The sequence below is a fragment of the Paramormyrops kingsleyae genome, chromosome 1, assembly GCF_048594095.1.
Source record: "Paramormyrops kingsleyae isolate MSU_618 chromosome 1, PKINGS_0.4, whole genome shotgun sequence".
Classification (NCBI taxonomy): domain Eukaryota; kingdom Metazoa; phylum Chordata; class Actinopteri; order Osteoglossiformes; family Mormyridae; genus Paramormyrops; species Paramormyrops kingsleyae.
Genome location: NC_132797.1, coordinates 29,698,957 through 29,726,681, shown reverse-complemented (window position 1 = coordinate 29,726,681; position 27,725 = coordinate 29,698,957). Strand labels below are relative to the sequence as shown.

General features: G+C 43.4%; 2 protein-coding genes across 5 annotated transcripts; one reads left to right on the top strand and one right to left on the bottom strand.

Moving 5' to 3' along the window:
- Positions 1 to 5,415: 5,415 nt before the first annotated feature.
- On the bottom strand, positions 5,416 to 8,486 carry xrcc2 (X-ray repair complementing defective repair in Chinese hamster cells 2). Of its 2 annotated transcripts, none has more exons than XM_023826783.2 (3): positions 7,429 to 8,486; positions 6,885 to 6,966; positions 5,416 to 6,563 (listed from the first exon to the last, which is right to left on the bottom strand). In XM_023826783.2, exons 1-3 carry the CDS (start codon positions 7,465 to 7,467, stop codon positions 5,830 to 5,832), a joined length of 855 nt encoding a protein of 284 aa, XP_023682551.1. In that variant the 5' UTR covers positions 7,468 to 8,486; the 3' UTR covers positions 5,416 to 5,829. The 2 variants fall into 2 exon arrangements, with proteins under 2 accessions (XP_023682551.1, XP_072569344.1); XM_072713243.1 differs by lacking the exon at positions 7,429 to 8,486 and adding an exon at positions 7,255 to 7,417.
- A 1-nt stretch (position 8,487) lies between these two features.
- Positions 8,488 to 20,265, top strand: actr3b (actin related protein 3B). Of its 3 annotated transcripts, none has more exons than XM_023826781.2 (13): positions 8,488 to 8,621; positions 8,753 to 8,824; positions 9,732 to 9,787; positions 10,579 to 10,703; positions 11,305 to 11,415; positions 11,693 to 11,788; positions 11,873 to 11,980; positions 13,565 to 13,708; positions 14,003 to 14,176; positions 15,714 to 15,806; positions 18,266 to 18,391; positions 18,869 to 18,952; positions 19,455 to 20,265. In XM_023826781.2, the coding sequence occupies exons 2-13, from the start codon at positions 8,781 to 8,783 to the stop codon at positions 19,548 to 19,550; spliced, it is 1,257 nt and encodes a 418-aa protein (XP_023682549.1). In that variant the 5' UTR covers positions 8,488 to 8,621; positions 8,753 to 8,780; the 3' UTR covers positions 19,551 to 20,265. The 3 variants fall into 3 exon arrangements, with proteins under 3 accessions (XP_023682549.1, XP_023682547.1, XP_023682548.1); XM_023826779.2 differs by having other exon boundaries at positions 8,556 to 8,643; XM_023826780.2 differs by having other exon boundaries at positions 8,577 to 8,674.
- The last annotated feature ends 7,460 nt before the right edge of the window (positions 20,266 to 27,725 follow it).

Here is a 27,725-nt window from a genome sequence, read left to right as displayed (position 1 = left end):
TTGGAGTTTGTCATAATTTGTGGGTTTATGTCATAATTTGTGGTCAGCACTGCTGCCACACAGCAAGAAGGTCCTAGGTTCGGTCCCCAGGTCGGGCGTAGGGCCTTTCTGTGTGGAGTTTGCATGCTCTCCCCATGTTCGCATGGGTTTTTGCTGGGGGCCCCGGTTTCCTCCCAGAGTCCAAAAGTGTGCGCGGTAGGTTAATTGGCGACTCTAAGTTGGCCCTGTAATTGTGTGAGTGTGTGTGACTGTGTGAGTGTGTGCGCCCTGCAGTGTGTTGGCGACTGCCCAGGGTTGGTTCCTGCCTGCACCCATTGTTCCTGGGATAGGTTCCGGTAACCCTGGTTGGGATTAAGCGGTTACGGTGATGGATGTTCGTCCACCCACCTCTCGAGGACTGACCACAAGTTCTCAATGGGGTTAAGGTCTGGGGAATTTCCAGGCCACTTAGTTATCACTTTTGCCTTATGGTACGGTGCTCCATCATGCTGGAAAAGGCATTGTCCATCGCCAAACTGTTCTTGGGTGGTTGGGAGAAGTTGCCCTCAAGGATGTTTTGGTACCCTTTATTCATGGCGGTGTTCTTAGGCAAAATTGTGAGGGGATTCATCAGAGAAAATTACTTTACCCCAGTCCTCAGCAGTCCAATCCCCATAGCTTTTGCAGAATATAAGTCTGTCCCTGATGTTTTTCTTGGAGAGAAATGGATTCTTTCACTGTGCATGCAGATGCACTCACACCTGCCTGCTGCCCTTCCTGAGGAAGCTCTGCACTGGTGGTGCCCTGATCCCACGGCTGAATCAACTTTAGGAGACAGACCTGGTGTTGCTGGACTTTCTTGGGTGCCCTGAAGTCTTCTTCACAACAATTGAAGTTCTTGATGATCCAACAAATAGTTGACTTAGGTGCAATCTTACTAGCAGCAATATCCTTGCCTGTGAAGCCCTTTTTGTGCAAAGCATTGATGACTGCATGTGTTTCCTTGCAGGTAACCATGGTTAACAGAGGAAGAACAATGATTTAAGCACCACCCACCGTTTAAAGCATCCATTCTATCAATCCAATTCAATCAGCATGACAGAGTGATCTCCAGTCTCGTCCTCGTCAACATTCTCACATGTGTTAACGAGAAAATCACTGAAATGATGTCAGCAGGTCCTATTGTGGCAGGGCTGAAATGCAGTGGAAATGAGTTTTTTGGGATTAAGTTCATTTTCATGGCAAAGAGGGACTTAATTGCAGTTAATTTGAAGTCATCTGATCACTCGTCATAACATTCTGGAGTATATGCAAATTGCCATCATAAAAACTGAGGCAGCAAACTTTGTGAAAACCAATTCTTGTGTCATTCTAAAAACCACAACTGTATGTACAAGATGAAATTAGCTTACGGTTTTTTTCCTACATGTGTGCGATGAAGCACATACAGTTTCTGTGAATGAAAGGTCACATGACTGGCAACGTGCCACATGACATTTATGCCATTATCGCTGCTAATTGTTAGGTACGGGGATGGGAGGGGATTCGGTTTGGGTACAAACAGCCTGGCCGCATTTGTGACGCTGAAAAAAAGATAACAAAGGCGGAGGCCCCCGTAAAGCTTAACTAAGTTGGCAAATAATGAAAGAACAATAATGAGCGGGTCAGTTGGCCCTTAATTATTAATCTTTCCTTTTGAAAGACTCCTCTTTCAGCTTTTCGCAGTTAGCCGCTTTCTCATTGAACTCGGTGCAAATCTTTGAAAATTCTCCCAGGGCCACATAAGCCCTTAATTATACACAGTTATCAGCAATAAATAAATAGTTTCTAAATGGATTCCTTAGCCAGAAATACGCTTGAAAACTTCATAATGGTGATTTGTTATAACCAGGAGAATATTGTCTGTGCATTGAGTCAGGCTACCCATAGTCCTGGACCAGTGCCCCTGTCAAACTTTTCCCGCTTCCAGTGCCAGCCGAAGCCCATGTGGCACACCCTAGGATAGCTTCCCCCCCACCTCCCAACAAACTTCACCAACTTGTTTCAGTTTGATTGGATGGCACACGTAGAGCAACTCGTCTATCAGCGCTCCTCACAACAGGGTGGAGGGAGGGGGGGGGCACAGGCCACCTGCTAAGTGGGCACCCCTCAGAACGTGGCGTCAAGGGGAAGAAATGTTTTTATTGCTCAATTTAAGGAGCGCTAACAAGCAGTGTTGTGTGGAGGAGGCTACAAGGAGCAGACACTGGTTCCTTGCTGATGCTTACTATGCTATTACAACAGTTTATCCCGGAAGACCTTTACAGTGAAACCCCAAGTCCGGGGTCAACAAGGTCTAGTTTAAAGACCCACCAGGAACAGCGCACAAGCATTAATGGCCACCGGGGCACCGTAAAGACCGACAGGCACTGTAATAAAGCCCAAATGCTACCGTTTATAAGGCATAAATCAAAGTCTGAAACAGACTGTTCCCAGCACAGACAACTTCAAAGGTACATTAAAGGCTCCTCTGTCATCAATCGCTTGCGACAGACACGCCGCCAAAACACGTTAATAAATTCCAGCTTCGCCACACCATCTGTAGAAATGGTGCAAGCCATTGTATAAAGTCTGCTTCAATTTCCATCCATCTCCCATAATGGCACAAACACCAGGAGAACATGTGATCTGCACACACGTAGGTCCAGAGGTGGGAATGAAGTCCCCCAAACCCGGAAGGATGAGGTTACTGTGGCAACCATGGAACCACTGTGAATTTTAATGTCATTCAGATCACAGATGCGTTTAGCATGGCAACACTTTCATTTGCCATTCTCTCGCGAGGTAGCTGATGTCTTGAGAGAAATATATGCCTTTTTGAGACGGCTAATTAATATCCCGCACTGCACCCCTACGTTAAAATAACGCACCAGCTTACTGAAGAGCCTCTCAGTCAGCAGAACTGACCTCTCTGCTTTCATTAGGCTGGCCCAGGGCCCATAAAATTAACAGAAAGCCACTAATTATACAACCATTTTGGATACAAGTTGCATATGGGGGTGCTGTGTTGCTCTGTGGGTTGTGATGCTGTGCTAGTGATCAGAATGTCGCTGTTTTGAATCCCAGAATTGATTTCATCCTCGGGCTCTTGAGCAAGGTCCTAAACCGCTGATCCAGCGACCGTCTGACCCTGTTTTCTCAAAAATGTATTTTAGGTTAGAGCATCTGCTAAATATGTAAAAGATACATAATCCACCTCCAGGGCCTTTAATAGTTAAAAACAGAAACATAATAACTCAGAGGCCTTGTTCAATACCTTTATGCTGAAAAACATGACAAGTTTTATTTTGATTGCTCTGGGGGGGGGGGGCATAGAGGGCACATAAACATCACAAGTTGATATCCTGTTTACTTGTAGTGTCCAAAGGGCAACATGTTGCATGCACGTGCAGATGGGGGGGGGGGGGGTTAACAGCTGGTGTGACCAGGCCTTCCTACAGAAACTCGTTAATAACAGCTATTTACTTGCAGTTAATTATTCCATGCAGGACGGTTAAGGAGGAGAAGCCACCAAAGGAATATTAGGATTAATGGTGAAAAGTAACGGCAACTGTTATTTACAGTACAGCTGGTGGGTACGGGGGAGCGATTAGCTGTATCCGTGCGCGGGACACATTTACAGGCCTAATTGCAGGGGCGATTTATGGGTTTTAGAAGGCATTATTATGGGATGTGGCCCACCCGTGTCAGAAGTCAAACGATAATTAGACAAAGCGGAGAGCTTCTCAGCATTAACTCCTACCAGCTGGGGCAATTTTGGCAATTTCCTATTCAGGGGAGGCACAAAGCGCGGGGGGGGGGAGGGTGCAAGAAGCATTTTAGTGGCATTTATATTTCAAAGGATGAGCCCACTGAAGGTTATGTGCAGAATGAGCCGCCAAAACCCAGGGCTGAAAATGATTCATCCATCAGCGCGGTCATGGGGTAAATATTATTCGGTGGTTCTCAGTGTTTGCATTCATTATAAATTGAATTAATTTGCACTTGTGTCCAAATGTAAGAGAACTTAAGAGTGCGTAACTAAGCCTTAGAGCTGTGCAATGCCAGAAAAAAGCCAAAACGGATTTTCCTGAAACAAAAAGGGACTAGAGCCACGGATGACTTTCCTGTTCTTCATGCTCCACGGCCCGTGTCCATAACAGACTCACGCTATCACCCCGGTGGCCATTAGCGCCCTCTGCTGGATGATGCAAACCTCCACTAACAGGGGTGGAACACAACATCTGCAGTAGTGTTTTTCAACCCCTTTGGTGAGCCCCCCCAAGACAGTCCACATTTTTCTCCCGGAACACCTGAACCAAACTATCAAGAACGGTGAATATCTGGTATTGGTGTGCTGGTAACTGGAAGGCAGTAATGTGGACTCTGGGGATCCCTGAAGACCAGCTTGAGAAACACTGATCTACTGGATGGAAGAAGGCAAAACACAGACAATGGGACCAGACCAAAGATGCAGGAGAGCTAACAAGCCGCAGTCTTACTGTATAACAAATGGAGAAAACATATTGAATGTGCTTAATTAATTATACATTAAGGAACAACCATAGAAATGAAGTGGTTGGAATCTTCCCGTGGGAAAGTGTTAATGAAGCCTGCTTACCTGCATGTGCACGACCGCGCGCTGAACGCGACACATAATCAATCGGCCAAATCCAAAGAAGTAAATGAAATGTAAATTCACAGCCCCTATGAGCAAACCGGAAAAATCCATCAGCTAATCGGTAAACGCGTATCTCATCATGACTGGCAGGGGAATTTGGTTTGGTTTTGCAGGATAAATTACTCAATGTGTAATGGTAACATGTTGGTTGTTTCTGAAAATTACAGATGCAAACCATTTCATTAAAAAATAATAGTCAAATAATTTCCCACTAATGTACAGCTCTGGAAAAAAATTGAGACAACAGCTAAATTTTCTGTTTCACTCATTTCTCAATTTATGGGCATGCGCCTGTGTAAAATATACGTTTTTGCAAACTCCAGCCTGGTTGTTCCCTGCTTCTATTTGATGAAGGGCTTCTTCCTTGCTTTATGGGTCTTCAGTTCTGCTTCATGGGTCTTCAGTCCTGCTTCTAGGAGCCTGATACAAACTGTTTTTGGTCGTTCCCAGTGTCTCCTGCTTCACGTGGTGTTCTGTTGTCTTGGTCGCCTGGAAGCAGCCTGCCGCTCAGTGTAGTCCTCTGCCAGCAGATCCAGCATTTTTTTATTTTTTTTTAAATATGGAGTGGTCTCTTAATTTTTCCAGAGCTGTATGTTTCTTACTATATTTTTTTGTTTCAGTCACATCACCATACAACTGATTTATTCAATAGGTTAAATATAAAAAATAAAAAAGACTTTAAAGAGGAGGTCAGTTTTAGTTTTGTTTTCGCTGTACAACGTTGTCCCCACAGAAGATAACAGGGATCATTTCCATTTATTTTACATATTTAGGTCCTCAAATGTTCTCTGCTTCACCCAGTCTGTCCTACAGCATTCAGCTATCAATTTAAACAAATAATAGTTAAAAAAATAAGCATTAACATGTTTGTAAATAAAAAAAAAAAAAAAACACTGAACCAAAAATGTTGCTACAGCAGTTTCCCAACCCAATCCGCAGGGACCCCTAGCCAGTCCACATTTTTTTTTGTCCCTCCCAGCTCCCAGCCAATGAAGAACACCAAATACCTGGTTCAGGTGTGTTAGTGTATTAGGACCTGGGAAAGAGTGAAAATGTGGGCTATCTGAGGGTCCCCGAGGACTGGGTTGAGAAACACTGGACATCAGGCATCTGACACAGACATCCATCGATCACACAGAGTGAAGGTGGCATCAGAGGAACTGGATCCCCGCATTGGTCATGCAAAACGAAGATCGCTTTGTGCTGTTCGTCCTGCCGCTGGAGGACACTGCAGTGAACACCTGCTTCCTGTCCTTTGTCATGTTCGCTTTCGAAAACAGCACCCTGTGCGTAACTATCCTCTGCCAGGGCCTGCACAGGTAGACCTTAGTGAAGTCGCTGGGGGCGACTGTGCGGCGTTTCCAGGAAGTCCCGCCGACCTCAGCCACCTCCTCTGCAGAGTTACTCCTCATGATGGCATGAGTGGTGGCAAACACTGCAATGTGGTGCTCCTTCACGATTTTCTCCAGGAGTTCGGCGATCCTCCGGAGATTGGCCTCCTGGCGGGCCATGCTGTCCCCCCCATTGTATTTATCCACCCAGTAGAAGGCGGAGATGCTATCGATGACCAGGAGGCTCAGGGAGGGCCGGCCGGGGAGTGTGCCCTCCACATGGTGCAGCGTGAGCAGTAGCTGGAGGCTGCTGGAGCAGTGGACTACCGATATGCGGCACAGGCATGCTCGCAGCATCTCCTCTGAGCCCTGGGGCAGCCGGTGCTCCAGGATGGACACCAGGCGCAGAATGTCAAAGTGGTAGTCAGTGTCCACGTACATCACTTCCACCTCCAGGCCACCAAACTCCCCTGGGAGGATGCAAGAGGTCACCAGGTGGTACAAGGTCTCTGTCTTGCCTGTTCCTTCCATACCGTGGAACTCGACCACATCTCCTGCGGATGGGAGGAAGCCAGAGTCAGGAACTATAGAAGCTCCAAGACTAATCCTACCATTAAAGGCACCTTGAGCATTATCAGGTAGATGTTCCTTAACCTCACCCTCCTTCCCATAATTCACCGCTGCCTAGGCTAAGGTCCATTACATAGTATCTAGAAAAGGTAAACGAAACCTCGATATGTTCGATGTAGCTACTGAGAATGAATTTCAAACTGATACATTTACTTACCAGACATTTTTATTCAGAACCAAATACACATGAGGCAAGCAGTGCATTATATACATAGATACAAGCTTCTGTTTGAGTCAACACTTACCCTGAGCTGGACTACAGTCATCAGGAAAAAGGTGAAAATCTAACCCCTTCAGGCGTCGTTTTCCTTCGAGTCTGGCAAGCAGCTGAGGAATAACGTCATGCATTTACCATCTAACCAATAAATACCTATAAGTTACTTTATACAAGTACTACTACATACAAAAGTACAGTGAAGAGTTTTCTGTAAAGTGTGAAATACGTGCAATGTGGAAATGACCAAAGTTAAAACAGATAAATCTTGCTCTTAATTGATCAAACGTATCAGAAAATATTTTTCTCCATCAGTCGTTCATCATGATAATTGTGTATTAAAACTGGATCAATCAGGAATGTAAACAAGATGTTCTTTAGAGCGGCTTCGTTTAACTTACTAATAAAAGCTTCTCAAACAAGACCGACGGAAAACAGCTCAGAACTTGGGAAACTTCAACCCCAGCCCTTCAATTAGCCTACATGTTTTGTTTTTTTTTATGTAGACAGCTAACGGCTTAGCTTTCCAGGTCAAATCCCATTACTAAATCGTTCCCTGTTTTCCCCAGATTTACCTGCGCCCCAGACTCAGAAGACCTTGATGGATGCGTCATGCCACGCTTTACTTGTGCCACTGCACACCTACAGCTTTCAGGGAGCTACTTCCGGCTAATTCTCGTTGTCCTGTCCTTACCGTACCACACAGCATATACGTGCACCTTAAGTTTTGTTTTAATACCTTCCTCTAGTCTAGATTTATTAGCTTTTCTGCAAATATAAGGAACCCTAGAACATTAATTTCGGATTGTTTCATCGTTCTGCAAGTATTACAGAAGGTTTGTGTCCGAGTTAGTAAAAAATAGAGATATTTAAGTTGCAAAGCGTTTTACATTGCTAAAAATGCTGCTAAAATCAGAAAATATCCTTCGAATTTCACGTATACGTTTAGTTTTCGAAACTTTTCTAGTACGTATAGTAGAATAAAACGGTACAGATCATAAACACAAATTACAGGATAGTAAATGTAATCTTTTTTTTTTTACTGGTGTCGTGAAAGCAATTTATTTTTAGAGGATGCAAAAACAGATGTAATGCTTCAACGATTTTCTTATAGAATCCATTTGAAAGGTTTCATGATTTGCCATAGTAAGTTCCACGCTAAAATCACCGGCAAGTGAACGGTATACATCTCTTATTACACGGCTCTCTGGAATGCTTGATTCTGATTGGTCAGTTGAGACATTTGCAGGTTCGTTCTTTTCAAATAATGACCGCTCCAAAGTAATAACGCATAGCCGGTACTACTTGTATTTTTTAAATAAGTCCGCTCCAACAAAGATTATCGTTTAAAAATGTTAATTTAAAACAAATATGTCAATAAAATGTTTCAAATTTATATTCATGTCCAGTTTTTTTCCTTATGTGGCAAGTAGCCGTGTAATAAGCTCCGCTTCGCGTCGGGTCCTGATCACACTGTCGGGGCTTATTTCTGCGATAACTACCGGCTGCCTTTACATTATCCCTTACTTAACTCGCACTAGTCAGTGCGTGTTAAAGACAGGTAGACATAGGTGTTGCTGTGCATTATCTGGAGTTTTGCAAGAGTCTGTGTTTCTATTTAAAAAAAAAAAAAAACTAAATCCACTTCAGAGTTACAAACCAGCCCCAGCAAATCCAGCGCCTGTCCCGCTACATCCGGGGATGGATCCAGTGTCTTTTTCGCCTTTGACTCGGGAAGTAATCCTGCTGTCAGATCGTTATTATAACGGTACGGGGGTGCACCCGGCACGGTAATGCAATAACCACGGAAGTCCTACTGTGGTAATAATAAATGCTTTATTATTATTCACACTATAGGTTACTGTAGCTTAATAGGTGTGGTAATTTATGATTTTCTAGGAGGGTCATTCATCACACCAAGCCGATCATGGCAGTTCATTTACCTCCTTGCGTCATTGACGGCGGAACGGGGTGAGTTTATTATTGCGTTTACTTAATAGTTGTTGCATGTATAATTTCTTGGTTAGATCACATATTTACATTTGAGTCTCGGGTTTAGCATTAACCGACCCGGTCATGACGCACGACTGGCGCAGTCGACCGGGACCTGCATCTGCCATGACAGCCGAGTTATTTTCTGTAACAGCAACATCCCGTAAATGTAATGCAATAATAATAATAATAATTTGCAAAGGATGCGCACCAACTAAGTTTGTCATTCATTTATTTAGCTACACTCAAACTCCAGTACTATATATGTAGTACCTACTAGCTCGTTATCTCACGAATTTAGTTGGGTTCGTGTATTATCAATAAGTAATTATTTAAATTTGTTCAAGTCTATTGGTTTTTGGCACTATTTATAATGTCACTCGTTACCTATTAACAGATTCCGTTTGTTTACAGCGTAAAAATTGGGTCAGGTTTATTCCCTTTGGGAAGACGCACCGTTGTGTGCTAGATATGCGATGGAAATCTGCTTTCTGCTCGTCCTTATATCTGTCAGAATTATGCGAATTGCAAGTAATTTATTTGGGTTTTTTATCAGCTTCGCCTACCGGAGATTAGTGAATAAATGTTGCGGTGCCCATAACACTCTGATACGTCTTTCCCTACATAATTTGAGGATTTTACTTACATATCGCACATGTACAAATAAAAAGATCTACAGATCATGTTTTTTTGATAAATGGTGGCACTGAAATAGTGTTTGGGGCCGGTGGGGAACAAAGTCAATTAATCTGTACATACAAATGCACCGGTACTGCGCAAAAATATGAGTAATTTGTACCTGTCATGTGTTTTCTACGTAGTGGAAATATGGTGCAGCGGAGCGTTTAATTATTTTCTGTGTTACTAATCTCTCCTGCGCGCTCAGATACACCAAGATCGGATATGCCGGAAATACCGAGCCCCAGTTTATCATTCCCTCCTGTAAGTATCAAGATGAATTAAGTAAGCTCACAAATATTGGACTTAGAATATTCATTATAGGCTTACTTCCACTGTCTTTGTACCTTTATAAATATCTGCCCCGGACTCCGCAGCTTAATTAACTGTTGTTGTCTGGAGGTAGCAAACTGATAATGTAGCGGTGGAAACTGAGTATATAAAGGCTCAGATAGTCTGCCTGCCTAACCTTAATATGGAAAGTAACGAGATGTGCTTTGGAAAATAATTCATATGAAAATTGTTTAGTTGCAAGTTTTTTCGTGTTTTATTGATGCAAAAAAAAAGAAAGCATTTGAGATAGTGGCATTAATTAAATTTAGCTTGCAAAACGCTAATTAAAGCTTGCGTTATAAAAGCCCATGGCTGTATCTATATTTGTTCAGAATTAATTAGGGTAGTTTGGAATGCAGATTAAGCTCTCCAGTTAAGAAACGCTAATGAGCCAAGCAAGTAAACATTTTAACGGTAGTAAACAATGCAGGTTTGACCTTTTAGGTTAGACATGGATCTTCCTCAATCTATCTCTGTGATTAGATTGTGTTGAATATAAGTTTGAGTATGAGTATGAATGAACTCAGTAGAAAAGACCTATAGCACATACAGTAGGCAAGACTGTGCTGTTTGGAGAAGTGTTCAGTTTTATTATACCTATATAATTGGGGCACAATATTTTGTGGCACAGATAAATTTAGACTTGAGTTCTCAGAGCTTTTTGATGGCTAGGGTAGACATCTGCCTTTTCCACAAGTGGAAGACTCCTTAAATATTTCCAGGCATCGCCATCCGAGAAACTGCCGGCGTCGGAGACCAGGCGCAGAGACGACTCATGCGCGGGGTGGACGATCTGGATTTCTTCATTGGAGACGAAGCGATTGATAAGCCCAACTATGCAACCAAGGTCGCGTGTCTTCAGCAAAGAGTCCCATGTTGTTCTTGTTGTGACCGTAGGGGGCTCTGCGCTAAACTTTCGAAAGAGAAAAGCTAATTACTGAGTGCACGGTACAGTTGAAATCGAACGTGTAGGGAATCGAAATGGCATCGTGTTTTTTAAATACCTTTTCCAGTGAACCCAAATGGTGATTAATCAGAGGATATTACTAACATGGTAATAAGGTTTTCGTAACTAACTGATATTAGTCAACTGTAACTTCTTTATTTGTGTACTAAAAACAGGGAATTGAACGAGCATACAATCTTGAATTTAGAGTATGTATAGTTTTATGCCATCATGAATAACGAGAGTGCTGTGTGTTTTTAGTGAGGTTTTTTGTTGAAATTTAGAATCCATCCTCCACTCTTTGCTACCAGTAATTTGCAGTAGGTGGTGCTGTAGTTACCCCAAATGTTGGTGGTTTGAGTCCAAAGGGCGCCTTGCTCTAGTAAAAAGCTCAGCTTTATAATAGTTTATTTGTAAGTGAGTTAAGGAGTCAGTAAAGCATTTAAATGTCCTGTAAACCTAAATTTCAGCGGCGCACTGAAACGTTGTCCCTGCTCCACAGTGGCCGATTCGGCATGGCATCATCGAGGACTGGGATCTCATGGAGAAGTTCATGGAACAAGTGATATTTAAGTATCTGCGAGCAGAGCCAGAAGACCACTACTTCCTGATGGTAGGACCAGCCACCTCTGTCCCCATCCCCGTCCCTTTCCCTGTCACGAGAGGCTTTTCATGGGAAATATATCCCATTCATTTTGGCACGTTCTTAAAGTTTATTCACTTGGCATCTAGGTAATTCAGTCTAATCCTCTCTGTCTATTAGTCTTAGAGTTGTTGTTGTTTAAAAATGTTCATTCATTAATAACTACTTCTGAATAAAAGGCTTTTTTTTATCTGGGAGATGGCTTGAACCTGAGTTCAGACCCAATCTAAATAACTCACATCTCCAGACAGAACCTCCACTGAACACGCCAGAGAACAGGGAGTACCTGGCCGAGATCATGTTTGAGACCTTCAACGTTCCGGGGCTCTACGTCGCTGTGCAGGTATGGCACCTGACCGGAGATTAGCGTGTTACATTCTGGAATCGCATGAACGTAGTTTCTGACGTTTTTTTTCCCCCTCCTCAGGCAGTGCTGGCCTTGGCTGCCTCCTGGACCTCCAGAGCCGTCGGCGAGCGTACCCTGACGGGTATCGTGATCGACAGTGGCGACGGGGTGACCCACGCCATTCCTGTGGTGAGAATCATCACACCTCTCCCGACTACATGTGCTTTTTTGTCAACTTGCACCCTGATGTCCGTGGCAAACGCCAGAACCTGATATGAAAGCTTCATCACGCGCATTTGTGATCCAATGGAGGCTGATTATATCAACTTTTCTATTTATTTCAAAAACAGACATATACACAATACTACTATTACGTACCATTACTACTGAGACCAAGGCGCATAGAAGAAACTTGTCCACTTATGATTCTTCCTCATGACTTTGCTTGAGCCCTTCTTGAATTTTTTTTGTGGAAACAGACACATCTGCCCTTTTTCCTGTATGGAACAGGATGCCTTTATTGTCATTGTACACAAAGCAAGTACAACTTGGTGTTAGGCACACATGCAGTAGGCAAGAGCAAAGCATGGGTTCAGATCGCAGGGTTGGCTATGTTTGCTGCACTCTTGGAGCAGGTTTTGGTTTAAGGGCCCTGCGCATGGACCTAGAACTGGTATTATTACTCTGCCATCCGTAGGTTGCAAGCCAACAACCTTCCAGACACAGATTCCTAACCCACAGATTTACTGCCCCATAAAAAATACTGCCGGCTGTAGCAGTGTGTGAGTCGCTATGTAAGTCAAGCCACAAAGCCTGCAGTGTTAAAACCATTTCATAAATTCAGTGGCACCACGTTTAAAAAAAAAAAAAAAAAAATAGCAAAGCGCAGTCATGCTGGAATTAGAAGCCCAGTAGGAGCTGTTGTCTTCCCTCTCAGAAATGTCACCTGAAGGGCAACACACGAGTTGGTAGGACGTTTAGCATCTGTCGCCTCTGTTTGTGTGGCAGCAGGCTGCTGTCGGCGTGACAACCTGTCACATCTAATCCGCTCCGTCTCATTGGCTGCCCAGCAGAGCATTTCCGGTGTTTTTGATTAATGGCTGCCTGAAAACCGGATTAACAACAGCACAGCGGCCCACCACCAAGAGCTGGGGACCGAAATGCGATTTATAGGCTCGTGTGGGATTACTTCTGAGGTGACTGTCAGTGGAGCATAATTGCTAAGGGGTCGTCTGTGATGTTTCGACAGCTGGGGAGAGGTGAAGAATCCATAACTGAGGGGAATCAGAGGGGTTGACAACTTTTACCATCTGAAAACTTTTAACGTTGCCACCTCCCACCTCCCCCTAGTCAACATGTTCTACCACAGTGACCCAAATATAACCTACATAACTTCCCAGATTATTTTCTTTGTAGAGGTCTTTGTAGACGCGCTCACTGTAAATATGTTTGGAGATCCCTGTCCTACATTTTATGCAAACCTGTTATACTGTCACGTCATGGTCGGGCTGCCCACCAGGGAACCCCCCCCCATCCCCAGACCTCTAACACAAATCAGACACTGGGGGGTGTAATGAACCATTTATAAGCTAAGCTTTGATGGATAAGACTGCACGCCTCAGCCAGCAGTGATATTTACCACCACTCAAGCCATGCATTTAGGTGCCCCCTGTTGGCCACAAACAGTCACTACAATCGGAGCGGGCCTGAAGCAACAATCCCGCCTCTGACCGTGACCTGAGCCTGACTGTGTCCTGTGTGCCCCCCCCCCAGGCTGAAGGTTACGTGATTGGCAGCTGCATCAAACACATTCCCATTGCTGGTCGGGACATAACATACTTCATCCAGCAGCTACTTCGAGAGCGGGAGGTCGGCATCCCTCCGGAACAGTCTCTGGAGACAGCGAAGGCGGTGAAGGTAGTCCTCGCCTCCCACGCCGAACACATCTGGTCCCCTCGTCTTTTTGAGAACTGCAGTCAAACCTCGCAAACTCACATAATGAACTGTTCACTTTGGCGCTTTTAAAAAGCCAAAAACACTCATTAAGAGGAACCTTCTACACATACGGGCCAAACATATGTTACGTTTTTTGATATTAAACGCTAAAAATGCACATTGATTTTATCTGGGATGTAAGATTTACGTTGCCCTGAATAACTTTGCTGTGTTTGATGGTTCATCCCCCCCCCCCCTCCCCCCCACACCCATTAGGAGAGATACTGCTACATCTGCCCTGACATCGTAAAAGAATTCACAAAATATGATACGGACCCTGGGAGGTGGATCAAGAAGTACAGGGGGATCAATGCTATAAGCAAGAGCGAATTCCTCATAGACGTCGGCTACGAGCGTTTCTTGGGACCCGAGATCTTTTTTCACCCCGAGGTAAATTCCCTCTCTTTTTTTGCCGCTCCCCTACTTCCTCCTCCCTCCTTCTTGCCCTCCTACTTCTAGGAGAGTTACGCGGGGCTTCAATTACATGCCTCGTTTCATAACTAAGACAAGAACATAGCATTTCAGAGCTGGCGAGTGTCAAACATGGCTCGCAGTCAGAATGGACCTCTTCATGTTGTTTTTGTTTTTGTTTTTTTTACATGTGACCTTAACCTTGCTAAAAGGTTGTGATTAGTGGCCTACACTATGCCTGTTTGTAATTACAGTTTATTTTGAAATGATGCTTATTTTAATTGTGTATATATTCACATATATTTATATATGTACACACACACACAGCAGGTGGACAAAATATTGGAAACAGAAGCAATTTTGAAGTGACTAAAACAATAATTGTAAGTGCAGCAGCAAAGCTGAAGTCTTTGTCAGCTGTAAAGGAGGCCTGACCGCCCCACAATGGCAGATGTACACCAGTCACAAAAACTGCAAAAATTATTTTACATGTCTAGAGCAATGGTCCCGAAAACAATGACAGCTTATGCCGAATTGCTTATCGGCACAATTTGCTAAATTGTTGATCCTTAACTGGCGCAAAGGCATCAGAAATGACTGACTCATCAGAGCCTCTGTAATGTGGTCTCAGTATAAACCGTATGTCCTGAGCTTCACGGAGCGGGAGTTTACAAGAGAGACGCAGCTCGGAAACTGCTCGTATCCAAGGACGACGCGCAAAGTCGCATAACTTGGTGTAAGAAACACAAAACCCAAGTCCTTGAGCGATGGAGCTAAGTGATACGGCCTGATGAGTCATCTTTCGCCCTGCGTCCCACATCTGGACAGGCTTTCCTTTGGAAAGAGCAGAAGCTCGACATGGGGCATCTGTAATAGGACAAGCAGCCGTCTAGTGCAAATCATTATGTCCAAAGTTTGCTCTACGTGGTTGCATAATGGGATAAGAAGGAGTATGAGGCTATTGTGCAGGACCAGGTGCGCCCCATGGTGCCAGCGCTGCTCTCTCATGATGTTCCCAGGTTACACCCCCACACACATCGTTAGGCATCGCCAACACGGTCTGTGACACTCATGCCCACCAGAGCAGAGCGTGATGTAGATTCCTATCCCATTCATCCTTCAAAGAACTGGAGGCTTTTCCGGTTGAACGTTGATCCAGTATCTCCAGGGGCGGAGTTGTTGTTTTTGGGGTGCCACTCAAAAAGTTACTTTGGAGCCCCCGTCCCCCCCAGTGCAGTGATTGTTTGTGGCCAACAGGGGGCCCCACGCGAATACTGCCACTGAAATATGCTGCTGCACACAGACCAGGGTGTGTATATCAGCACTCTAAGAAGGATTGAAGCTGTCCTGCAGTGGGTGGCCCTACTCCTTTTAGGTTCTGGATGTTTATATATCATTAGGGAATTCCGCTATCTTGTCCCCCCCAGGGTGTCTGTATCTACTGTGTGGTTCTTGGATGCTGTAACCCCGCTGATTGCAAATGAAGCATAATATTACCATTTCTTATATTCCCCAGTTCGCCAACCCTGACTTCATGCAGCCCATCTCCGACGTGGTGGACGAGGTCATACAGAACTGTCCGATTGACGTGAGGAGGCCCTTGTACAAGGTATAATTTCAGGGCGCTCGTGAGGCAGGGAGGGCATCCCGGGTTGTGACTCCGGCAGGGTGTGGGTATTACGGAGGGAGGGGGTGTGATATGCCGGTGATCCCGTAATGGTGAGGAGGTGGCAAGTCTGACTGAATGGCAGTTTAATGTTGGTCTTATTTATTCACTCATTTATTGACTGGTAGCTTTGTCAGCTGTGCCTCACACAATGATCAAAAATATATCCAGAAAGTTTATTACATTTATATTATCTAGTAGATGCTTTTATCCAAACTGTCGGGGTTAATAACCTTGATCAGGGGCCTTAGGTGGGTTTTATATGGCGTCCTGTTGTACTGGACTGAAGCCTGTGTGTTTCACCCTCCATGGCAGCTAGGGGGCAGTGTGTACTTTATGAATGAGCTGCATGCGCTTGGCTGCTTCTCAGTGTGAATGCCAGCAAGAACGGGATGGGGTGGGCATCCCTTGAGCTGGGGGGTGCAGTGATTTTATGGGTCTGACTGGTCCTTATGGGTCAGTGTGTAGGCGCTGCCTTCAGGACAGTTAGCATCTCTGAGTCACAGACTAGAGGTGACATTTTCCATTTGTCTGCGGTAAATAGAAAAAATACCTTTTGTGCTTTGAGCCTTGGCCTCCACCGTGAATGATCACTTTTTTATATTTACTTTATGGATTCATACAGACATTAGAACAGGGCCTCTGGTAGTTTGAGACTAAGTTTGCCTTTGCTGCACCAAAATGTTTTTATTCTGCTAATTGTTTCATAATATATGACTAAACGGGTTTATCATGCTGTCGATCTGTTCCCAAACAGGCCGTATCATGCTGGTGTTTTCTCCAGACACCAGCCACAGCCATCTGCACATCTGCCTCAGTGGGGGCTAGCTAGAATTTGCTAGAAAAAATGTTTGAAATGTTTACTGATGGGCTTCTTATGAGGAGACCCAGACCACAACACCATAGATGTTTTCTCCTGAGCGGTACCCAGACGGGGCTTCCTGTTTTAATGTGAACCTCTCTCGTTGGCGTAAATAACTCGCCATATCCGAGAAGCCCATCCGCCGCGCGGGAGCGGATGAGCCGGATTCTGAGGCGAACCCGGCAGGTCTCTGTCTGTTGAGATAGCGAGCCTGAACAGTAAAGTTCTGGAGATTTAATAGCCGAAAGTCAATCACTACAAGTCTCCAGCTGACAAAATAAGTGCAGCCAATTAACATGTCTGCCGATACCAGCGAGGCACGGTAAGGACATCTTATCACAAATGACTAAGTTGGTTGTCAGCCATGAAATCGGTTGCCGTGGCGATTCATGGACCCCGTAACCCCCTCAACCAGCAGTGAATATCGATGATTTAGGAAGAAAAAGGGGCCGCGACCACACAACTTCAGCATAATGCGGCATGGTAACACCCCCCAGAATGAATGCATTAGCCTTTCACTGACCCCCGCATGAGGGATGCATAGCAGATCTACATTGTTGGAGGATGTCAATATTTAATTCTGTGAAGGGAGAGTTTCCAATTCCCCCCCCCCCCCCCCATTGTCTGGTCTCGCAAGGTTTCGCTGATTATGTTCATTAGAAGGTTGCTGCTGTGATGGGCTCGGGATATCAGCGTCTTTTGTTTTGCATCGGAAGATCACTTTGGCCCCAGACGAAGCCTGATTTCATCAAAGCAGGACTTGGGTTTCTTGTGTGGGCCTGTGTAGTTTAACATGTGGTGTGACAGTGGGGAGATTCACTACTAGACCATGAGTTAAGATCTGGATTTGAGACCGTTTTCTAAGTAACTTTAATTACAATACTACACGAAAGTCTTAGGCGGTCAAAGCAAATAATGCTTAAATGATCTTCATGTTGGTGTATTATGTCTGTCAAAGTGTGTCAGTTTAGCTATTTCAAAACCTCTCCTAAAGTCACCCCCTTTTTTGCACCTATATACCCATGTATTTTCTTCACCCCACCTTGTTCGGCTAATCAATACCTCATTGACTTTTTAAACTAATTAAATTAATTAATTAAGTGAACTGGTGGTGACATTTAACAAATACACTTAATGGCTGAGGTGCCCCTGAGGAGAGGTTTGGTGTTCATCTAGTCATCCAACAAGATATCAGAACGTTATTGTTTGTTTTTTATTGTTATTGTTAATTTGCATATGTTAGTGATTTTTTTTTTGTTCTGAGCAAATATACACTTACTACCTAGAAAAATTGCTTTAAATATTTGTTTAGGCTGCCTAAGACTTTGGCACAGTACTGTACATTAGGATATTTTTACTGGTGAAGCTCGAGGCTGTAGAAGTTCTGGATGTTCCCTCGTCATCGTTGAGCCTCCAGCTGTATGTGACCTTCTGCAGGGCTCTGCTACGACCCAGTTCTGCTGTGTCAGCCTTCCCCAGTCTGAATTGCATGTGGCGTTGTCTTCTCCAACTGACGAGCAGCACTTCTCCCATGTTACAGAACATCGTCCTCTCCGGAGGCTCAACCATGTTTAGGGACTTTGGGAGACGTCTGCAGAGAGACCTGAAGCGAGTGGTGGATGCTCGGCTGAAGCTCAGCGAGGAGCTCAGTGGGGGGAGGATAAAGGTACGCTTCCCCAGTTGGGCCGTTCGGAACACGGCTGAGGTCTTGTTCGACAGGAACAGAGGAGAAACTCCAGTGATTCCTCTGCTTGGCGCTGTGAAAACCCAGGAGCCTCACGCTCACTGAGGACGGGTCGGCGCGTTTCGCAGGTGTTTACCTTCGCGAGGAAACTCGAGCTGACGAGTTTGAACCCAAATCCCAGCCCATGTGTTACCGCTCTTCCCCGAGAAAATGAAAACTCACCTAATAAGCTGTGGGAAGGATCCAGCCGTATATTAATTTCCCAAGATGTGTTGTGACATGAACTGCAGGATTTTTATAAAGCTTGAGTGAATATTGAATTTATTAAAATTTTTATATAAAAAAAACAATTACCTGAAAAAAAAGTTTCTGTGTAACGCATGGCAGGCGTGGGCAGTGGGTACAGTGACACCTAGAGGTCTGGGGTGGAAGTGCGTCATTCTGCTCTCTCTGTTGCAGCCCAAGCCCATGGAGGTGCAGGTGGTGACGCACCACATGCAGCGCTACGCCGTCTGGTTCGGGGGCTCCATGCTGGCCTCCACTGTAAGTACAGATCCGGGGGGGAGGGGGCTTTTGCCCCTGATGTATGATAATGCGGGTGGGTCACCGAGCATTTGAGGTCAGAATTTATACAGAATCATCTTCTGAAGCCACGAAGTTCTACAGTTTTGAACAAAAAGTCTGTTATGGTTGCAGTGGAATTGCAGTAAAAATGGGCTAAAGGCATCCAACATATTCTTTTATACGTAAAAAATAACTAATTTGAAATTTTAACCTACATAGAAAGATGCACTTATTGTATTGACCTGAACGTTTGTTTAATTAGTATAATCTTGCAGTTACCATTTACGCTGTGTGTGTGTTTTTTTTTTGAGTATTATGGTCAGTTTTTTGGCTCAGTAAGTTTTAAGCTGAACAAACCAGCAGCCTGGGCTTCCTCAGAATCGATCACTTACAGAAACCCCCGACCCCCCTCCAGAAAGGCTTAATATGGGGAGGCACAGAGACCCACCCACTAACGGCTGCACCGTCTGCTTCCCGGCAGCCTGAGTTTTTCCAGGTCTGCCACACCAAGAAGGCCTACGAGGAATACGGGCCGAGCATCTGCCGGCACAATCCCGTCTTCGGCGTCATGTCATAACCCTGGGAGACGGCCCCCCCGCAGGAGAGCCGGTTGACCGTGACCGCCGACCGTGCGCCATGGGGAGGGCGTGGGGTGTCCTCTGGCTGTGGACGGCAGCTCGCAGGAGGGATTTTGGGTGAAGCCATACACTGACGACTGTTCTCCCGGCGTAAACGTCACAAACGTCATTTCCCTGTGTTATTTTTCTTGTTCCGTAGCGTCTCACAGCCCCTGATTGTAGGAGAACTGCAGTCTAATTCCGTTTGATGTGAAAGGGGGCGTCCTGCTTTAGTTTTGTAAGCGTTCTCTTTAAGTTATTAATGAAATATCACCCCTTCGGATTGTAAACAAACTGTATATACAATATATAAATGCACATATATACATATAAATTTAAAAGTATTTCAGAATTAGTTTATATTTGTATTAAAGACTATAGTTTACCAAGATCTGGTGGTTATTAAAGGAACGTACGCTAAATGTCTGTGTATGGTGTGATGATGCTGTGCATAGTTTGGGTTCATATTTAATATTTTTGTTTGTCATTCATTGTTTTAAAGGGAGATTGATAATATATAAGACTTAATATATGCATTTTTATTTTATCGTATTATTTATGTTTAGATTTTTTTTTTGGATTTGCTGTATTAGGACATAAGTTATCGTTTCAGGAGTTGTGTGCGAAACAGCTGTTTGAGGTTGGTCGAAAAATAAAATAAAAATCTCAAATCGATGTTTGGGCGTGTGGTGTCAGATTGACTAAGTGACGGATTCCATCCTAAAAGAGTAAAGACAAGCGTAACATGTGAGTGACATCTCCGCACCGCTGTGCGTCTTAACCGGACGGATGCGATGCTCTTAAGAGGTCACCGTTCCTGCTGTGCTGTCTCCCGCCTCGTGCTCCTGCCGCTGAGAGCGTGAAGCTTCCGATTTGTCCTTGGCCGGGAGCGGGAGCCAGTCCCGCTGGGTGACGGCGCGCGTCGTATTGACGGATTAGCTCTGCCCTTGAGCTTCCCTGCCTCGCCGAGCGTGTGCCAACAGCTCTCTCAGTGGGTTGTTCGGGGGGGTGGTCCTAACCGTCCTGATGGCAGTGCCTACACAGTCAGGACCAGTCAGGATGTGGCCCAAAAACAAGAAAAAAAAAACAATGGATTCCTTCAGTCCAGTGGTGCCTGTAGAAAATATTGATTGGGGTGACCATCAGGGGGCAGTATACTTATGGGGGTGGCTGTGCTGCAAGGTGTGTTTTCTATGGTTCCGTTTAGAAAATAAAATGATCCATATCTTCTTTTTATCTCAACCCCTAATTAACACCCAAATGGCAACCCACAGCTTCTCGGAGCATGTTGAGAAGTTATTTTGCATCATGGATCCTGTGGTAGTGACATTTAGATTACATTTATTTTGTAGACACTTCTGCCCAAACAGACATACATTTCTTTTTAGCAAAAGCAGGCTCAGACTGCTTCTGGAGCGATGGGGGGGGGGTTGAGGGTGAAATTACTCTGCTAACTATGGGATTTACAGTCAGGTCCATAAATATTGGGACATCAACACAATTCTAATCTTTTTGGCTCTATACACCACCACAATGGATTTGACATGAAACGAAGAAGATGTGCTTTAACTGCAGACTTTCAGCTTTAATTTGAGGGTTTTTACATACAAATCAGGTGAACAGTGTAGGAATTACAACAGTTTGTATATGTGCCTCAAACTTTTTAAGGGACCAAAAGTAATGGGACAAATTAACAATCATAAATGAAACCTTCACTTTTTAATATTTGGTTGCAAATCCTTTGCAGTTAATTACAGCCTGAAGTCTGGAATGCATAGACATCACCAGACGCTGGGTTACATCCCTGGTGATGCTCTGCCAGGCCTCTACTGTAACTGTCTTCAGTTCCTGCTTGTTCTTGGGGCATTTTCCCTTCAGTTTTGTCTTCAGCAAGTGAAATGCATGCTCAATCGGATTCAGGTCAGGTGATTGACTTGGCCATTGCATAACATTCCACTTCTTTGACTTAAAAAACTCTTTGGTTGCTTTCACAGTATGCTTTGGGTCATTGTCCATCTGCACTGTGAAGCACCGTCCAATGAGTTCTGAAGCATTTGGCTGAATATGAGCAGATAATATTCCCCGAAAAACTTCAGAATTCATCCTGCTGCTTTTGTCAGCAGTCACATCATCAATAAACACAAGGGAACCAGTTCCATTGGCAGCCATCCATACCCACGCCATGACACTACCACCACCATGCTTCACTGATGAGGTGGTATGTTTTGGATCATGAGCAGTTCCTTTCCTTCTCCATACTCTTCTCTTCCCATCACTCTGGTACAAGTTGATCTTTGTCTCATCTGTCCATAGGATATTGTTCCAGAACTATAAAGGCTTTTTTAGATGTTGTTTGGCAAACTCTAATCTGGCCTTCCTGTTTTTGAGGCTCACCAATGGTTTTCATCTTGTGGTGAACCCTCTGTATTCACTCTGGTGAAGTCTTCTCTTGATTGTTGACTTTGACACACATACACCTACCTCCTGGGGAGTGTTCTTGTTCTGGTCAACTGTTTTGAAGGGGTTTTTCTTCACCAGGGAAAGAATTCTTCGGTCATCCACCACAGTTGTTTTCTGTGGTCTTCCAGGTCTTTTGGTGTTGCTGAGCTCACCGGTGCGGTCTTTCTTTTTTTAAGAATGTTCCAAACAGTTGATTTGGCCACACCTAATGTTTTTGCTATCTCTCTGATGGGTTTGTTTTTATTTTCAGCCTAATGATGGCTTGCTTCACTGATAGTGACAGCTCTTTGGATCTCATATTGAGAGCTGACAGCAACAGATTCCAAATGCAAATAGCACACTTGAAATGAACTCTAGACCTTTTATCTGCTCCTTGTAAATAAGATAATGAGGGAATAACACACAGCTGGCCATGGAACAGCTGAGCAGCCAATTGTCCCATTACTTTTGGTCCCTTAAAAAGTTGGAGGCACATATACAAACTGTTGTAATTCCTACACAGTTTACCCTCACATTAAAGCTGAAAGTCTGTAGTTAAAGCACATCTTGTTCCTTTCATTTAAAATCCATTGTGGTGGTGTATCGAGCCAAAAAGATTAGAATTGTGTCGATGTCCCAGTATGTATAGACCTGTAAATGAATGACCTTCTAATCACAGACATTGTAGCCTAACTCACTGCCCCAGAATGTGGCCTATCAGACAACTTTGACGTGGGTTGTTGGGGGGGGGGAGGAGGGCAGTATGATGGTAGGGTACGTCATTAGCTTCAGAAGAGACGGTATTGTCTTGCATTGCGTCTCATGGATCCTGTGTCAAATCCATTAGGTGCCCAAGCAGGATGCTCTCAGCCCCAGACTCATCTGCTATTTTTAACCTCGTACCTTTAAAGCTGGGATGCCCACGTTCCTCTTTACCTTCTACTGATGCCCCCTGGGTGGCTCTGGTGGTATGTCAGCTTCCAAAAATGTTTTCCCAATGCGACAGGTGTAGGAAATCATTATTCCCGTCAATTCAACGGCTGACTAACAGTTAAATAACGCAATTCTTTGAGAATGCCACAGGGAAATTTTTTATCTGTGAAGGAATCAATAAGTTGTTAGGTTGAAAAGGCCCCAGTGCTTCTGATATTATAAACAACACCCCTGGGAGGAGGAATAAGTCTCAAAGAACAAAGGAGATCTGACTTGGTTCATTGGTCAGTGTTTTTCAGTGACGGAATTACAGAGATGAACCAGAAGGTACAGCGTTATGCCAACTGGGTTTTGGTAAACAACTTGCCAGGAGACCTTTAAGAAATCCAGTTCAGAATGATGCAGGTCTATTGAGGAGACTTTGGCTGCAGATCCTCTGTGAGGCGCATCCACTGACAGACAAGTCCCATGTTGTGCCAGTTTTTGTTCATTCAGTATGCCAGATTTTTTGCTGTCTGCTATGTTTTAATCGATAATCTACACTATAAGTAGTAATTTTTACAGTTATTGTTTGTTATATTGCATATATGGGGCCACTACACACTCTGCCAATTAATGTTTGAGTTTTACATAACGTTGTAACATTAAGGAATGATTGCTTAAAGGAAAGTATCTCTTTGTAGGTTATGTTACTACTGTATGATGTTTAACTTAAATTTCTTTGAGATGATGCTAAATATTAAGGGTTAAGATGGACATGCGCTACTCCGATGTCTGTCTTGTTTGTTGCTATTACCTCTGTCTTCTTGACACAGTACCTTTAGTGCTACTCAGATTGCTGGTTTACCGTTGATTGGTTGAGATTATGGTGTTCATGTGTATCTTTTATTTAGGCTTATATTCATCTGTGCATTTTCTGTAACTGCTTGTCCTATTTAGGGTTATGGCGGGTCTGGAGCCTATGGGCACAAGGCAGGGCACAACCCAGGATGGGGCACCAGCCCGTCGCAGGGCGCACTCACACACCATTCACACCTACGTGCAGTTTGATCACTTCTATCAGCCTCAGAACGTTTTTGGACTGTGGGGGGAAACGGAGTAGCTGGAGGAAACCCCACGACGACACGGGGAGAACATACAGACTTCACCGTGTGCCAGAGGTGTGAGGCAACAGTGTTAACAACTGTGCCACCATACCGCCGCCAGGCCTATACCGCTTATAATATTCAGTCACACACTTGTATCCTCAAGCTGAAATACAGCCTTGCAGCATTCCTTAAGTTCATTACAACCATATGACCATAACGTTTTTTCCCCCTTCCTATTCATGTAGCTTTGGATAAAAAGTCTTCCTTTTCTATAAATGTAATTTACTGTATGTATACTTCAGTTGTTCAACAACAGCCTCACTGTAGGTAACAAAGGGGAGTCATTTCACACTGTCATATAAACCAAAAACAAGAGGTTTTAATTGTCGAGTTCACAACTACACAGTTATGACCGGGTAAGATGTTTCTCTGACTGACGTAAACTCACTTTGTGTTGGGTAAGTGCAGCATTATTCATAGGACATCTGGGCTCATGCTGTAAATCCCTACATTTGGATATGTTATGTAACTCACTGTTATATAGGAATGTTGATATATTCAAAACACACACACACACCCATACATGCATACATAAATAAATATATATATATATATATACAGACAAACACACACACATATATCTCATATATAAATTTTGTTATGTGGCTGCAACTGGAGAGAGGCTTCTAGTAAACCACATGTTCTGCAAAATTTTAATAATGATTATTGAAAACATTAGATAACATGATGGAGACATAAAATAAATACTGTTACGCACACACATCACAAGGAAACTAAACTTTTATTTATACTAATTTGTACAGCACACAATGATTAAATATAAACATAAAAACTATAGCACAGAAAAATCCAATAATACTATTGGATGAAATGGCCATAGAAATGTCATGCAGAACGGTGAGCTGCGGACTAAAGATCTCGACCCTGAGGAGTGAAAAAATACTTAATTTCCTCCTTCTGTTGCAAATCTTACAGATACACTTCAAAAAGAAAAGAACTTCCTTTCTCATGCATTTCCAAGAGAATGCTTTCATCAACACATACACAGCACATTTAACCGTTTGTGGTATGTTGGTCCATGGAAGTATCCCGCTCTCACCTCTTCTTCTGTCAGACCATGTACATGTGCAAGGGCACATATTACGGCTTAAATAAAGGTAAAATATAGACATAAGACCATAGTGCATTTCGTCATATTCATTAACATTCATTACATTAACATCCTAACATCCCTTAACAGCTGTAATATACATTAATAACAAACATTATATAATAACAAACATTATAATTGTATAATCATGAAATGCTTGTTATTAATGTATATTAAAGCTGTTAAGGGATGTTAGGATGTTATGGTGTAGTTGCATGCTGCTTATGAATGTTCTATGAATGCATTATGGAGGTGTACTTAATGTCAAATTTTATTTTATCTCTAGGGAAAGTTGGCCATGTACTGTCCAGGTTGAGGTACTGGTACAAACTATCTATTTGCTCCTCATCCTCAAGGTACACAGACTACTGCTTCTTTGCCTCCAGCACACCATGTCTTGAGCTACACCGATGAAACACGTCTTCCAGTGATGTCCTTAAGTCATAGAATGTTTTGTCATGATTTATAACACTGTCCAAAAAAATCATTACAAATACAAAATCATGGGCAAGAAAACTATTAGACAACATACAAGAAGATGATCCTGTGCTTCTCATTGTGTAATTATATGGTGAAGCAGTGTTTCACTGTCCTATACCCAGGAAGCCCTGGCAAGTTCAGCCTCCTTGTTGGTCTTCATTTGACATTCTGGCATTCTGCATCTGACTGAAATCTGTTTCATTGTGAAGAAAGTGTCCTTATTTCTGTAATACATCTCAGTGTAAATCACTATGCTTGAAATGCATACTTTTCCAGACCACAGCTCAAACTGAAGTAAAGACAAAAACCATGCAGTCAAAATGCTTGAAAGGACACTTTTTATTGTGCAGAAAATGATGCAACATTTAACAGCATTGCAAAGAATTTCTTATTAGTGAAGTACTTAAAGTAGTAAAATGGATTGGCTCCCCCAAGGCCATATAGAGTGCATACTGAGAAAAGGAGGGGAGGGGAGGGGGCAAAAACTTCAATAATTTAACTATATCACAAGTGTTACGTCCAGCCATTCAATTTAGTCTGTCTTACCACCAACATGAACAGACCACAGGCCACAGATCTGTTGAGGAATATCCTGCAAAATACAATATGATATTAATGAAGACAACTGTTACAATTCCAGTATAATAGTAACAATACTTCACCCTGATTTTCAGTATTTTCCAGTGTCCTGGGCTTATTCGGTTTGCCAAATAGAAATTTGGAATTGGCAGGGGCATTATAACTACAGCTTTTCATGTAAGCGGGATTAAAACCATTTGTCACATGCATGGACACACACACACACACACACACACACACACACACACGAGTTCTGGTCTACAGCCACAGTTATCTGTTCCACATTGACTCAACATCTGAAGTACACTAAATTTGGTATAGCGTCTATCCTAGGGTGACCAGATAATCCATGTCAGGGAGGACACTCTGAGCCAGGACAGGAATTGTAAATTACCATTTCAATTAAACGGACCTGGATTTGACTTGAGCACTGAGTTCTTGCTGTGTGCTGATTGGTCATTCTCCTATAATCATGCATGTGTCACTAATGCTAATGTGAAACAGCTGGATGAGTCTTTCAGTCAAGGAAACAAAACAGTCAAAGCACAAGAAGAGCTGAACTATTTAGCCGAGCACAGGAGCCTTTTAATTTGAAAGTAGTTTGTAAAACCCGAAGTAGCTCAAAGTGTCCTCCCTGACATGGATTATCTGGTCACCCTAGTCTATCCAATTAATCATTTTTTATGCAAGGCATGAATCTATGTGGAACATTTAGTATCAATATGGTAAATAATACCATTCCTATAAGGGAACACTGATGTGAAATCCCGCGACTTCTAAATGTTCTAATGCGCATGAATTTTGTAATGGGACAACCTGTAAAAAAATGACATAACGGTACCCTGAACCCATGAAGGTCTGTAGAGTCAAAAAGTCTCGGTTTTGGATTCATTAGCTGTGAATTTCATTTCATGCACAGCAAAATAATAGGTCAATGCATAGATAGGGTGCAGGTGCAGAATTAGTACTGCAAATAAAAATATAAATCAATCACCGTTAAAAAGACAAAAAAGGAAAAGGACTTACACAGAGTGTCCAGTGGCCTGGCTGCCATGATGGGATAAGGCTTAGGTCCTGTAATCCACGTCCACTTGTTGCTTGGGTATGCCTTGTTATTTAATTAGTATTGACAAGGTACACGCTTATTTCTATACAAATGTCATGCACACAGTATTAAAAAATGTTTACTTACTGGGAAAGACATTAAAGGCATTCGATTGTATGAAGGTCACTTGGTGACCACCACAAAGGCATCAACTGCCAAGACACATTCTCCCTATGAATTAGATAGATAGAATAAATTAAGTAAAATATTTTGTGTATGTGGAAAATGGAGAACTATTAAGCATTCCAATGTATTCATGGTAGCTAATACTGTGAATGCCGTTTCAGTGTGCTCAGTTAAATCAATAAATGGTCATTAATAGCCTTTGTGATGCCATCTG